The sequence below is a fragment of the Coturnix japonica genome, chromosome 4 (genome assembly GCF_054131305.1).
Source record: "Coturnix japonica strain WE chromosome 4, WE-NBRP24, whole genome shotgun sequence".
Classification (NCBI taxonomy): domain Eukaryota; kingdom Metazoa; phylum Chordata; class Aves; order Galliformes; family Phasianidae; genus Coturnix; species Coturnix japonica.
The window spans coordinates 37887741-37901633 of NC_140666.1; the positions used below are offsets into that span (position 1 = coordinate 37887741).

The following is a 13893-nucleotide window of genomic DNA, read 5'->3' on the forward strand; positions in this document are numbered from 1 at the left end:
TTTAACCATGAAAAACTGAGACAGAAACTGAAAACTAGAGCATTGGAGCATAGCAGTAGACAAGCAGTTACAAGAGTAAAAAATATTTTCACGAGTTCCATCAGGGTGTCATACAAATTTAGTGGCATTTTTTCTGCACACGGAATGTTTGCCACTCAATAATTCAATTAGTTACAATTAGAATCATAGAATCATGAGGTTGGAAAGAACCTACAAGATGATCCAGACCAACCACTTTTACAAGAGATCAGATTGATAAGAGAATAAAGAAGTTGAGTAAAGAAGCAGTAGAAACGCCAGATGAAATCAAATCAGAATATAAGTGTTTATTTCAGTTCTTCAACATTAAGAATGGAAGAACTGACAGAAATGAAGGATATAACTAGCCAAGAACTCAGTCTCTGTCAGCATCCATAAGTGGATATACAAAGAATAGAAGCTAAGAAACTTCACAGCATGCAAATTTGTAAGAATTATGGCTACTTTAATCAAAGTCTGAAAGCATTCTTTAGATAACCGGCAAAATCCAGATATACTAAACCCCCCACAATGTGCATGGGTACAGTTTTCTGAAAATGCTACCAGTTAAGAATCTCCTTTTATTTTTAAGCTAAACATACAAAGGACAGATAGACATTACCTCAGGTAGGGATCTGTGGGCAAGAGGTGCTTCTAGACGTGTATTGGCTTTCAGTTCCAGTCTTTCTGTATCAGATGCAACACTAGAAACATCAAGCCTGGCAATTCTTTTTTCAGAGGACCCTGCATGGTCTGGTATATGTGCATTGGTATCTGTTCCACTTTCACTATAAAGCACCTTTTCTTCCTCCATCTTCTTTTTCCCTTCTGAATTTGGTTGATTCTCTACTTCAGCTGCAGAACTGACTGTTTCTGATAAAGCTAGATCTTCGTTTTGCACATCCACACCTCCGGTACCTTCAGATTTTAAAAGCACAGATTCAAGTTGCTGTTGTGTTGCCTTTTCCTGCTTTGTCTCTTGATTTTCATTAGAGCTATGCTTTCTGTCTGTTTCTGCAAATTCTTCTGAAGGTAAAGGCATACTACTCTCCTCTTTTAAATCAACAAAGTCATCTTCATCTTCCACTTCCACTGCTGATCTTTCCATTCCTCCTGGACTTTCATGAATTTCTCCTTCCAAAGAAGTTTCCATTACCAAAGAAGCTGAAGTAACAGCAACGGTTTCCTCCACAAGCTCATGATCTTTGCTAAGAGAATCTTCAATCGCTTCAGCTATTCCACTACTAATTTCTGAAACACTGGGTTTTATTGCTTCTGGCTCTGGAGAAAGCTCTGAATAAGGCACTGCTTCTTCCCTGTCCTCATCCCTGTCCTCATCCTTTGAGCCCTTCCTTTGCTTAGAGGCTGAAAGAGTTTTCTGGTCAGCTTCTGATTCATTTTTTTCAGTAACAGACTCCATATCATCATGGAAGGGAGGAGCAGTAGCAGCTTCTTTTAATTCTAAACATTGATTCTTTTCCACAATTTCAGCTCCTTTGCCAGCTCCAGAAATTGTTCTAATTGGAGCTGAAGGACACATTACACTCCCGTCACCTCCCTTCCCTTGGTATTCCTTGTACATTTGTGAAAGACTCTCTTTGTGCATTTCAAAGGTTACCTAAAAGAACAGAATTGAAAGGACAAAAAACGCATATGTTAATAACCATTTCCTCCAAAAAAACTCAAAATCCTAATTAAAATCACTAATTTCTGCTATGAATTTGTATTGGGTGCCATTCTCACAATTCTGTATAACAAACAGCTCAATTCCAAATATTGTATTATATTGTATTACCTTGCATTCCAGTACTGTATTTAGTAAATTAACTTTCCTCCTCGGATCACTGCCACTGTTTTTAGTCCCATCTTACCACCCTTTTTCCTTTTCCCTTTACCCCTTTCCTGGATCATGGGTCCATGGGTGCCCCTAGCCCACTAGTCATGGAACTGGGCCAACCAGCCCATAAACTATTGATGTATTTCTTAAGTCAATCTGTTTATCTGTCACCAAGGACAGGAACTAAGATTGTATATCAGAAGTACTCAGTTTTAAAGTCAGTTTCTATTAAACAAGTAAAAATGTTTCAAGTTCAATATTTATACTTAACACTAGCATTATTTCCTTAGCTAACTGCTACTTGCATTCATTTAAATACATAGGATGCAGATAAAAACACAACAATATAACACCCACAGAACTACCAACCTTGAGATCGCTGCTAACCTCAATTTTTGATAGGAGGGGACACTTCTAACTAAATAATAGGGGTACTTACATTAATCTAATTTTAGTACTTTAAGCATTTTCAACAATTAGCAACAATAATCTAACTAGTAAATATTTTAAGAGATAAAAACAATTCACATCTGATAACAAAGTAAAGATCTCAGGAACAGCTAAACAATGCCAAAAATTCTACAGAAGGCGTAGACTGTACAATCTACTACCCAACCGGTAAGCACCTACTTGTCTAAAAACATAAGAATTATGAAGCCTTACTGAAGTAAAACAATTTTCCAATAGATAATAAGTCCTCCCCCTTCCCTAAAAAAAAAAAAAAAAAAAAAAAAAAAGAAGAAGAAGGAATCCCAGAATCATGAAGTAAATTCCACTGGATTAACACTAACTTTGTTACTATTCTGTCATAAAATTTAGTTCATCCAGACATTTTTGTTTAGGATTTAGATTCTTCTTCCATACTAGATGTGTCTATTTATCCTCTTCCTTCCAACAAAACTGAAATGGGCTGTGAAACTATAAGCCTAGATCTTAAAATAAGCTGCAGCCACATTTGTTGTGCTCTTTTTTGTGTTTTTTCTTCACTGTAAATATGTATGCTGACTCATACTTTTTAAATATAGATACACATTTTCTTTTTCACATAACTTGTTCAATTAGATCTCATCTGAAAATTCCTCTTTTATACAGTATTCAAGGTGATGATTGGTCAACAGGAAGAAAAAACTAACTGTACAAACTAAAAAAGGTATTAGAAATCAAAGCTAACAAACTAGGGAGGAGCAAAGAAAGAATTAAGATATATACACATATTTGTAGCAGGTTGCATTGTCAGTGCTAGTTTTTAGCCAACTAGTTTTTCCATCAATCAAACACATATTAATGTACTGTAGGAGCAGCATACTGTACCAACATTGTGACCACTTTATTAGTTCAAAGTGATATAACAGTTTCTAGCAACAGGTCAGAGAAATCCTTCCTCTGTTTAAAAAAAAAATCATTCAATATTAGTTCCAAATCTTATGCATAAATAAAAAAAAGCATCAATGACAACAAACAACTGAAAGCTCATCTCTCTATCTCGATGAATCTATTAAACATTTGATCACAGGGTATTGCTAAATATTTGTCATTTTGTTGTTGTTATTTCAGACATACTTATTTCCGAAACCCCTCTGAACTACTCCAAAGCCAGGATAGCAAAGGTAACCTGAAGACCATCATGTTAGCAAGCTCTCCTTTTCAATTTATAACTATTTTTCAAAAACTTGAGTAGGCAAATATGCTGCTGTTGGTCAAATGTAGTGCTTATGAATAGAAGAAATGCTGACATCTCGAAGTTATCAGCAGTCAGCTTTCCCCCTTTCTCCATTTCCCTGTTGTATCCCCCATTTTCAAAATTAATAAAAAACTTTATTTCAACAAGTAAAAATGAGGTATTTAGCAAATGAAATTGCTGGCATTTACTGATAATTGATTAATCAAAGTCATCCTGTGCTATTCCCTCTTTTAGAAGATTTCTGCAGAATGTTCTTTTTGTTGGGTATTGTATGACAATGCTTGATTCAAAAGTTAAAAATGTAATGTACAGTACACGGATAATTTCAGTCAATCTCTCTTGAAATAAGAAACAGACAATGGTTTGGATGCCATTATACAGCAACCCCTTTAACATTCTGGAAACCAAACTGTGCTCCTTAGGATTGCTAATCACTAATACCAAAAAGAATGTAGCAAGAAAGTCAATACAGACAACTGTTATCTTTACAGATGGGCAATGTAAACTTCTGGGCAAATAAATCCAAGCATAATCTGAGGAGAATCTATATTGATTGAAGAACAATGCAGAGAACTGCAAGGAGAGACAAACTGAAAAAAAATCAGAAAGCACAGAACTGCAGGAGTACATCACACATACAAAACAGTGACCTAAAAAGAAAACAACTTTCTCCTTCCACTATAAACCATCAGAAAGGTTTAATGTCACTTAATAACTAAGAAATTAAACAGTGTACTTTATATAATACACAAATCAAAATAGCAACAAACATAAAATTAGACAGACTACAAGATGGGATTTTTCAAGCTTGCACATCAATACTGGGGTTTTCTTCATAGTACAGCTTGAAATACAGCTCTGCAAAACCCGACTTTTCAACACACCTGTCTAAACAGTTCCACTTACTATGCAGCTTTGTAATTTCATGTGACAGAAATCCAAGAAATAGTGGTAGCACAACAAAGCCACTGGATAATTCCTACACTTCTATTCCATGACATGGCATTTTGGAATTACGGAAGTTCAAAGCCAAATAATACATCCCACAGAGAAAATGCAAACATTAACAAAAGCAGTATGAATAGGATGCAAAATGAAACAGAAATTGAGATTATTAACTACAAATAGGCTGAGATAACACATAAAAGTATTAAACATTAAGATCTGCAAATGTGCAACCATTTTCAGGAAAACAATCCACTTGGAGAACCTTAAACGTACTTGAGTCATTTTTTATTTTCCTTAAGGCATTTGCAACTGTAAGGCTGATAATACAAAATTAATTACTAGAAATTGTTCTAAATTGGTGAGCTAAAAGGCCAATCATTAATCTTCACCATCATTTGATGGGTAATCCATAGCTGTTTGCAATGCTTGGAATGCAACTCTATGCACTACTAGCTAAAGACACTTGTGAGCTAATAACTGCAACATTTGCCTCCACCATTAATTTTAACTTAATTTGACATACAACATTTACTAATTGGCAAGGAGAAAAATTAGCATACAGCAAGGAAAAAGGTTAAGATGATTGACATTTGCATTAAAGAACATGGGGAAAATATTTTAACTACGTGTTAAAATTCTATCTTTTTTTCTTCCAATATCAAGTGGGCAATTTTGGAGAGGAGAAGAAGCGAATGTCTACCAGACAGGTCAGGCAATAATACAGTACTGCCACTTCCCTACAGAGTCTTCTCAGCAGCAAACAATTCCTGTGCTGTTGATGCCTTCAAATCCAGAAGGCATACAACTTTTAATATCCTAACAAGTATTGCTTTAGTCCGTTTTTCCATTTCTCCATCAGAAACATTAACTGCTTAAATGTGAATCTGATCCCCAATATCTGGCATCAATACTTGATTTTCATTTGAGAGAAGGGAAAGATATAAAGATACTGTGTGCACCACACACTGACTTACAGTCTGTAACCTACTAACCTAAGGAATCTTTGGTTTATTTCTGAGTATTTAATAAAAGACAGGTAAGAAAAGCTAGGTAAGAAAACAAAAATATCCCATAGCTAAATTCAGTGTTTATTACTGTGCATGTCTTAACATTTCTTTTCATTCTGACCATAGCTTTCCTATGTATCTGTATGTTGCCAGAAGCCCCATAGCAGAAAATACAACTCAGACTAGAGGTATTTTCTCCTTTAGTCCCCACAGCCACAGAGAACACAGCAGCAAGTGTGGAGGAGATTTGTCTAAAACTCTGCAGCAACTGCAAAGCTGGCCACTAACAGTTCTCAGACCTGCAGAGGAAGGTCCCACCTTCTAGTGCTCTTCTACCGAGTGATAAAGATGAGAATCCATTTTCTTTTCAAGTCCTCTCTGCTTAGGAACACTACTTCATACCTGTTTGCCACTTCTTCATGTCAGTTATTTCCCCTGCATTTATGTTTCCCCATTTCTTCTTTTAGAGATCTTTGGCATTTCTCAATCAGCAGCAAGTGTCTACTCTACTCTCTCCTTAAGGGCTTCTGCACAGCTCCACCTACTCAGCTGATTCATTCTTTCCTGCTTCATAAAGTCTCAGTCTACCATGCTCATTTTATTCCCAGTTCGTTCTCATTTTTCAGTTCAATTCAGTCAAATTTTAACATCCTGCCTTTAACTATAACATTCCACTCAAACTAAGTGAACAATGAAATGGAGGAGCTCCCCAATAAACAAACATGCTACATGTGTAAGAACCCATAAGCAGTTTAAGATCCCTCCTTCCTGCTGAACAATGAAATTACTTTTTCAGAAGTCTTGATCAGGAAAAGTCTTCTTACATACCTCCTACAAAAGAAAGCTCAAAGAGGGAAGGTTTAGATGGGATGTCAGGGGGAAGGTCTTCACAGAGAGAGCAAAATGCCTTACATCTAAAAATGCCTGGACACACCAATGAAGGAGACCTTACCCTATCCAAAACATGGTTTAAAAAACAAATAATCTAGGAGTACAAGTACATTGTGTAAACCATGTTATCCTTGTAAAACTTGGGGATCCTGAAAGGTTGAAAAGGCAAGTTGTTCACTACTCTTTGTTTCCTATTATATTAACATATTAACAAAATATTATAACAAAAATATTAACAAAACTATTTGTTCTTTTTACTAAGTAGCACTACTCGAGGAATAAAGACTAAGGCTTTATGACCATGATTAAAATGTATAAGAAACTGAAGTTCTTCAAATCCGTCATAAATTCAGTTCTAGCTGATAATAACAAACCTGGGTTTTAATTTAATTTTTTTCATTAACATTTTTATTAAACTAGAAGCCACAAATGAAACATATTGCATGCGACATGTTAACATTTGAAAAACGGCAAAACATAATACGGAAATCAGTAAGATACATGACCAATGTTAAGAAATTTGGCTTTAAAAAGGTTACACACACCTTTTAAATTCTGAGTGCAAGGAAACCAACGTAGTGCAATTATGCTAGAAAAGCCATTGCTGCTTATAAAATGTTGTGCAGCTGTTGGAGAAGAGGGTTACAGTGACAAACAGCTTCCCTGCTACAAAAGTGGCAGGAAATCTATCAAACTGGACAATAAAATTGCAATTGAGTTTCTTTGGCTTTTTATAGCAGCTGCATGTATCTTGATGTGTAGCTCTGCAAAACCTATCCAATTCTGTAATACTATTCCTTTATACACTAGTTCTTTATCATAGAATGGTGTTATAAATTAGTAGTAAGAAAGGAGCAAAGGGTTGTAAAAAAAAAATAAGCAGTAACCCAATACAATTAGAGATGAAATAATAAAAACACAAATTGGTTATTCTCTTAGCAGCATTAAGGAAATATTTTTGTTCCCATAATTCCTACAATGCTTTCAAAGCATACTAGAAATCAAATCACCTGAGATGCACTTAACATCTAACAGTTTGCCCCCTGAAAAATGTCTACCCCAAGTTACGTATGAATCTCGATGAATCTCAATATTTGTATGGCAGAGTAGAATTATATTCAAAATAAATAAAAATAGGGTGATTAAAATTAATTATTATTAGATATAGATATCTAAGAACATTTTCAAGAGATTACTGACATTTCACCACAGGGTTTTTTAGTAATTTATCATGATTTATGTTAGTATAGCTATGAAACACGTTGTCCAGCTTTATACAGCCAGCCAGCATAAAATGCAAATATATTTTTAAATAAATCACCTTTGATTTTTGTATTATCATGCACACTGCCATCATTACAGTAGTCAGAGGCTGATTTTGCTGTCTGACCATTTTCCTTTGTGTTTCTTGAAATGGATATTATTAGCACCAATGTACAAACAAACAGAACTCAAACTCATCTGAATTACTTCAAAATGTCAGTACTGATCCATTGCTAGTGCTGCCTGTAATCATATACTTCTAAGCCCTCCACAGTTCAACTTCCTCCAAAGAATGCTGGAAGAAGGAAACGAGTTAGACTTGGGCAATCTGATCATAGGAAGTTGCTTAGACCACCAAGAATACGTTGCTGTATGCCAGCACTCCAATAACTGCCTGTAAGAAACATGAAGGGCAAAGAACATGATATTCTCATATATTATGGTACTGCACAAGAAAGCCATATATGGCTATTCCAAAAAAGTTTTTTTAAAGTATAATTATTTGTACCTCCTATTTCTTGGTATTCTGGTATTTCCTAAAAACAGGTTTCTTTTACTAATATTTGTCTACAATAGCATCACTGAAAATCTTGATTTCTTTTTTTTTTTTTTTTACATTTATTAATTCTAGATCATTGGTTTACTTCATTGTCACTAAATTAAGACAATGATCCCAAATCCATATGATTATTATCATACCAAAGCTGTTTAGGTTGGATTTTATACATTAGTTTATCTTACAACCAAAAAGAAAAGCAGGCGCACATCTTTAAAAAATGGAAAATAGTTTTCAAATTCAATACACCAAAGCTTTCTATACCAAAGGTAAGAATGTGTTCTTCCTCTGCAGATAAAGTTCCCCAGCAATTCCAAGCTAAAACAGAAATGTACTAAATTATGCCAATTTTTATAAACATTCATTAGAGATTTTTGATCTGGCTACACCTCGCCATTGTACAGTCTATTCTATCCACACCTCTGCATCTTAAGGGAAAGAGAAGAACAAATTTCTGAGGACAGCAGAACCAACACAAAAGATGGATGACAAACCACACTTCAAAAACTAAAACAGTAATCTCTATAAAGGGTTAAGATTTGGCACTGTATTCTTTGCACCTGGAATGCATTTAGCCAAGTGACTGCTTAATGATACCATACACTTTTTTTTACATACAGATTTCTACAGTCGTCTCCCCATAGCCAATTGACTATCAAGCTATGTACATGAAGAATAAAGAGAGCTGCAAAATAACAGCACTCTTGCTGCTTCGGCAAAGGGGAACTCAAACAAAACTAAAAACTCTCAGAAACATTAATGATTCCTTAAAATCCTAAAATGAACATCAGAATTTGAAGAGTTGTAGATGTTCCTCTTACATGCTTAATTGCACATGTGCAGAAATACTGCATTTACAGTTTAAGTTATTTTCACTGGTTATTTCTGATAAACCAGAATTGTAAGACACACTGGACTTGGGGTTTTTTGTTCAGAAAAAGACAGTTATATAAAATATAACTTCAATTTGCTTAGAGATCCACTAACATCACTTACAGTATAATTTTAGTGGCAAAGCAAAAAAGCATACAAACAACAACAACAAAAACACCAGAAAAATAATGAAGGGTAACAGTCTTTCCCATACTACAGGGATTTGCTTTCACACTCTGTATCCCATGACAGCTTAACAGCTGAAACATCTGTCTCAACTCTGATAACTCTGCTTTTCACTAGTTTTGCAGTCTGTTCTTATCACCAAAAGGTAGTTTTGTTTATGAATAGATACAGTGCGCCCCCTCGTGCTCACACCGTTACGAAAAACCCAAGCAGATACTAAAAACTTTTAGACAATGCGCCTAAAATGATTTTCATTTGTTACTGATTTTCAGTAAAAATCAGTGCAATCACTATTTCAGCAACTAAAAGAAAAAAATCCACACATTTCTTTAAACATAAAACCAAAAAAATTAACATTTAATTGTGAAGTATTTGAAACAAGTTATATCTGATAAGAGATACAAGCAGTGGTATTACAATTATTTTAAATACTCAATGTCACATTAAGAATATCACACTGTGTGATCCAGCACTTCAAGGCTCCAAAATTCATTACATAGCATAAAAAAAAGCTCCCAATGTAAACACTTACCTTTGAATGTGTGATAGACAATGTATCCACCCAAACACGCCAGCCACCCCACTCATATTTGATAGCATGGTAAAGCAAAATTCGAAAAATGGTATACACCATCTCAGTTATCTTCTGCTCTTCAGAAGTCTTGGGATTAAAACAGCACAGAGAAAGCATCCACTCCTGCCAAACAGAGCACTGCAACAAACTCCTGCAAAATACACGCTATTTAGTAACATTCCAAAATATGTCCTAGAAATATACATCCATCCAGAGAGGAGTACATCTCTCAAATTGTACCAACATGCAAGATTCTCCAATTTTACATATCCAAGACTACAGTACAGGTTTTGCAGAACAGCAATGCTCAATGAAACTAACAAGAACACCTTTATGCTTCTTTATGCTGCTTATTTGCATACATATATGCATAAGGTAAGCCATCTTACCTCCTATTTTCTCTGCTGTTATTAAAAAGTTTAATCATATCTGAGAGAAAGGCTCGCCGAATCTCCAATGTTTCTGGACTCTGTGGAGAATTACGTAGCAGGATTGCAATAACCTTCAAAATCTCTGTAAAACAGTTAACAAGCAAGACAATATTAGTACCAAGCAGAGATTAAGATACCTTCAAATATCATCTTTATGCTAATTACTTCAAAGAAAGTGAATTCACAAAAAAATACATATACTTAGAAGAATCATCTATTTGACTAGAAAGTTTAAATATTTCAGATCCCTTTTTCCATGACCTCTCAAACTTGCTCATAATTCAGGGAAAGTGCAGATCTAATGCAGCTGAAGAAAACAGAAGGAGAGTTAAACTTAAAGTTTAACTTAAAGTGAATAACTTAAAAAAAAAAAAAAAAACTTTGAGGAAGGGGACCAAACCTTCCTGATTTAAAGTTCTATATTTATTCTACAAACACAATCTTCTCTGTGCTTTTGGAAATTGTCAAAATGGTGATTATCTCCCACCCCATGAAGCAGTGGAGCAGTCACTATCCTTGTTACTTTGAAAAAAGTTAACTTTATTTACAAAGTAAGATGCAATTTGCATACAGTCTCTGCAATGGTTTCAATTCATCCTGCACAATTTCTTTAAAAAAAGGAAATTTCTTCTTTGAGAAAATCAGGATTGATCTTAAAAAGGTAATTTAGAAATCACTTGTCCCACTAGACCTGAGTAATTCTAATTCTTATCTCACACTGCAAATAATCTGTACTAATTACAGAAGTTAGTACCAGCTTCAAAACTTTTAAGAAACAGAAATCTCGAGTTTCCTCCTCCATACAGTTTTACCATGAGGCACTGGTTTATCATGGAGCACAGCAGCCAGATTTCTTTCTTATCAGCTTTGCAATTATTTCTCTTCATAAATTTCCACATGAAGCAAACCTACAACTACGATCTACCTCTAATAACAAAGCAGCTATGAAAGTGAGAAATATATATTCTCCAGAACAATAACAAATTCCCAGTGCTAACATAATGCCATTGTATCATACAAAGAGTACATTAATACTGCATATAATTCAGGAAAAAAAGATCAGTATTTCCCCTTAGTTCAAAAGACATCTAAAGTTTCATATCAAGATACTTTCCATAAAGTAAGCTAACCAAAAAAGTGCGCAAATACACTTCTCCTACTCTCCATCCAGCACCACTGGACTGAAGGTAATTTAAAATGAAGGCTGCTTCCACATTTCAGGTAATTTAGTCTGGCATCACTAAATAATGCAATCAGAATTGTGCCGGAACCTTAACATGTATTAAATCAAAGTATTCCGGTGGACACAAGTATTGAAAATCCACTTCACAACATGACTATTCAGACAAAAAATGGTGAGTTATGAACTACATACATATTTATACTCAAACATGTTTTGAAAAGCTGAAGAGACTTGCTTCCTAAATAACTCCACCTAAGTGGAGTTTTCTTGTATGAAGAACTACTTAAAACTGAGATAAGAATTAAGACTAGTTAAAGTAATGAATCAGCAACTCTCTTCTTCCCTCTCCCAGCAGACTTTTATTATAATATCACTGAAAAATATTTATCATTCTTACGAGGATTTTGTATCTTCACTGTTGAATCTGGGTCAGGATGCTGTTTATGTATCACTTGAGTACATATCTGTTCAGTCAGAATCTAAAGAGAACAGACATCGTATCAATGCTGATTGAAAGAGCTTACTGAAAAACAGTTGCATACAACTTTATACACCATCATTATTATTTCATTTCTCTATGGTTATAAAAATCAGCTTTCTTTTCAGCTTATTACCTGGAATTGTTCATGATCATAACTAAGGCAAAAAAAATGAAGTAGTGAACTTCAAGGAGAAAAAAAAAAGAAGCACTCAATTGCATCGCACATAGGTTTTGATGTCATCTGGAAAACATCAGTAGAAATATGCAAGCAATTTTCTAACAATGTCCTACAAATAATTAGAAAGACGGAATCCTAAGTAAAGTATGTTACTACCTCAAATAAGACATTGTATGTGGTCATGGTGATCAAGTTAGTATGAAGCATCAGCCTTTCAGCTAGCAATGAAAACAATCCATGTCCAAGCATGATTTCAGCTTTTCTCCTAAAACAATACAGAAAGATGAAATAAGCTTAAGTATTCAACTAGCTAGAGAAAAAAGCATGCCTCAAGAAATACAAAGCAACTGCAGTTTATCATTATTTTTAAGACTTTCACTTTGACAAAGAGTAAGGATTCCAGTTCTGAAGAAACAAGTTGCTCAATGAAGACAGACAGAAGATAGCTGCCTTTCTTTCATAAATGTGGTCCAGTCACTCATAGGCCCAAAAACCTGTAACACACCCCTACAGACTTCCTGATAAAGCTTAAGAAAAGGGTACCTTTGTCCCGATTTAACACAAAAATATCTTTTAACCATGGACAGTGATCTCAACAGTTATCTAATATTGTAACCAACATCCCAGGTTAGCTAACTGATATCAGTATCACACTTCCTGACATAGTTGCACTACTTCATCACTTCCAAGACCAATAAAATAAAAATAAAAACACACTGTGATCAAAGGTACTTAAAGAAATAAGAGTGGACAAGTCCATGTGACACTCCTACTACTCAAAGTAAAGGCATTTGCCCATAATGGCCCTATCGTCAGATGCACAGCTCATAAGTGAATTAAGATTATCTTTACAAGTAAACTATCAAGATGCAGTCCCAGCTGAGAAGGCTTTAGAATTCCTACATCACTCATCCAGTGAAAAGGTAAATACATCTACATACTTGCAAAATACTGTCCTCTTACAGATGAAACAGGAATATGTCTGCTTTGACACTGAGTCATAACAACTCCAACCACATACAACCTTTTTACCTTAGTAAGCTTCACATCAAAAGATGGCTTACTCATAAAAGCTACCAGGCAAATAAAAAAAATAAATTAATAAATTAAAAAAAAACCAGTTTATTTAGCTCAGTTTTACCCAATTTTACTTAAAAGGTTTAAAATGACAATTGAGACATCTTACATCTAGTAAGCAATAAGGGTTTCCATCTCATCAATCTAATTCTTGCTACTAATTTCACTGGCATAATGCAAAATTGCACTTTGAAGAGCTGGCAACCTCATAGAAAATAAGTAGTAAATGACCTCAACAAGGAAGTGAGAAAACCTAGACACAAGTACTTGTAACATGTCAGAAATGGATTAGTGACAAATTGAAAGCACGTAAACAGCAGCTGCTATTCAGTGTAGTATATTTAATGATTAGCCTACAAAACAGCTTTTTTTTTAATTTTACATACAAAGCAATACACATACACAAAGCAACTCAGACACAGATACAAATAAAAATTATTTTTAATTTATGTTTATATATATACACACACATGTACGAGTCACAAGCTACTTTTTTTTTTTTTGAAGACTTAAACCAGTACTTACTTAGGAGCAAGATGCTTTAAGAAATATCCCATCACTTTCAGAGCTTGCACCCTGATGCCTTCACTTTTTGATGCCAAAAGTTTGTAGACGACCCTAAGCAGAAAATACACAAAGCTTCCTGAAACAGTTGAAATGCCAACAGTTTTGGGCAAGACAAATTAATTGCAACAGACTGGAAATAAAT

The 13893-nt window shown here is 34.6% G+C and overlaps 1 protein-coding gene across 7 annotated transcripts in view; it reads right to left on the reverse strand.

Moving 5' to 3' along the window:
• LRBA (LPS responsive beige-like anchor protein) overlaps positions 1–13893 on the reverse strand; it is a 344265-nt gene that overhangs the window by 280786 nt on the left and 49586 nt on the right. For all 7 annotated transcript variants that reach the window (XM_085546513.1, XM_085546512.1, XM_085546511.1 and 4 more), the window contains exons 18-23: positions 13710–13802; positions 12264–12372; positions 11846–11927; positions 10224–10347; positions 9793–9985; positions 641–1636 (exon numbers count right to left, since the gene is read on the reverse strand). In XM_085546513.1, the coding sequence (XP_085402639.1) occupies positions 641–1636; positions 9793–9985; positions 10224–10347; positions 11846–11927; positions 12264–12372; positions 13710–13802 (1597 nt within the window). The remainder of the gene's footprint in view (positions 1–640; positions 1637–9792; positions 9986–10223; positions 10348–11845; positions 11928–12263; positions 12373–13709; positions 13803–13893) is intronic.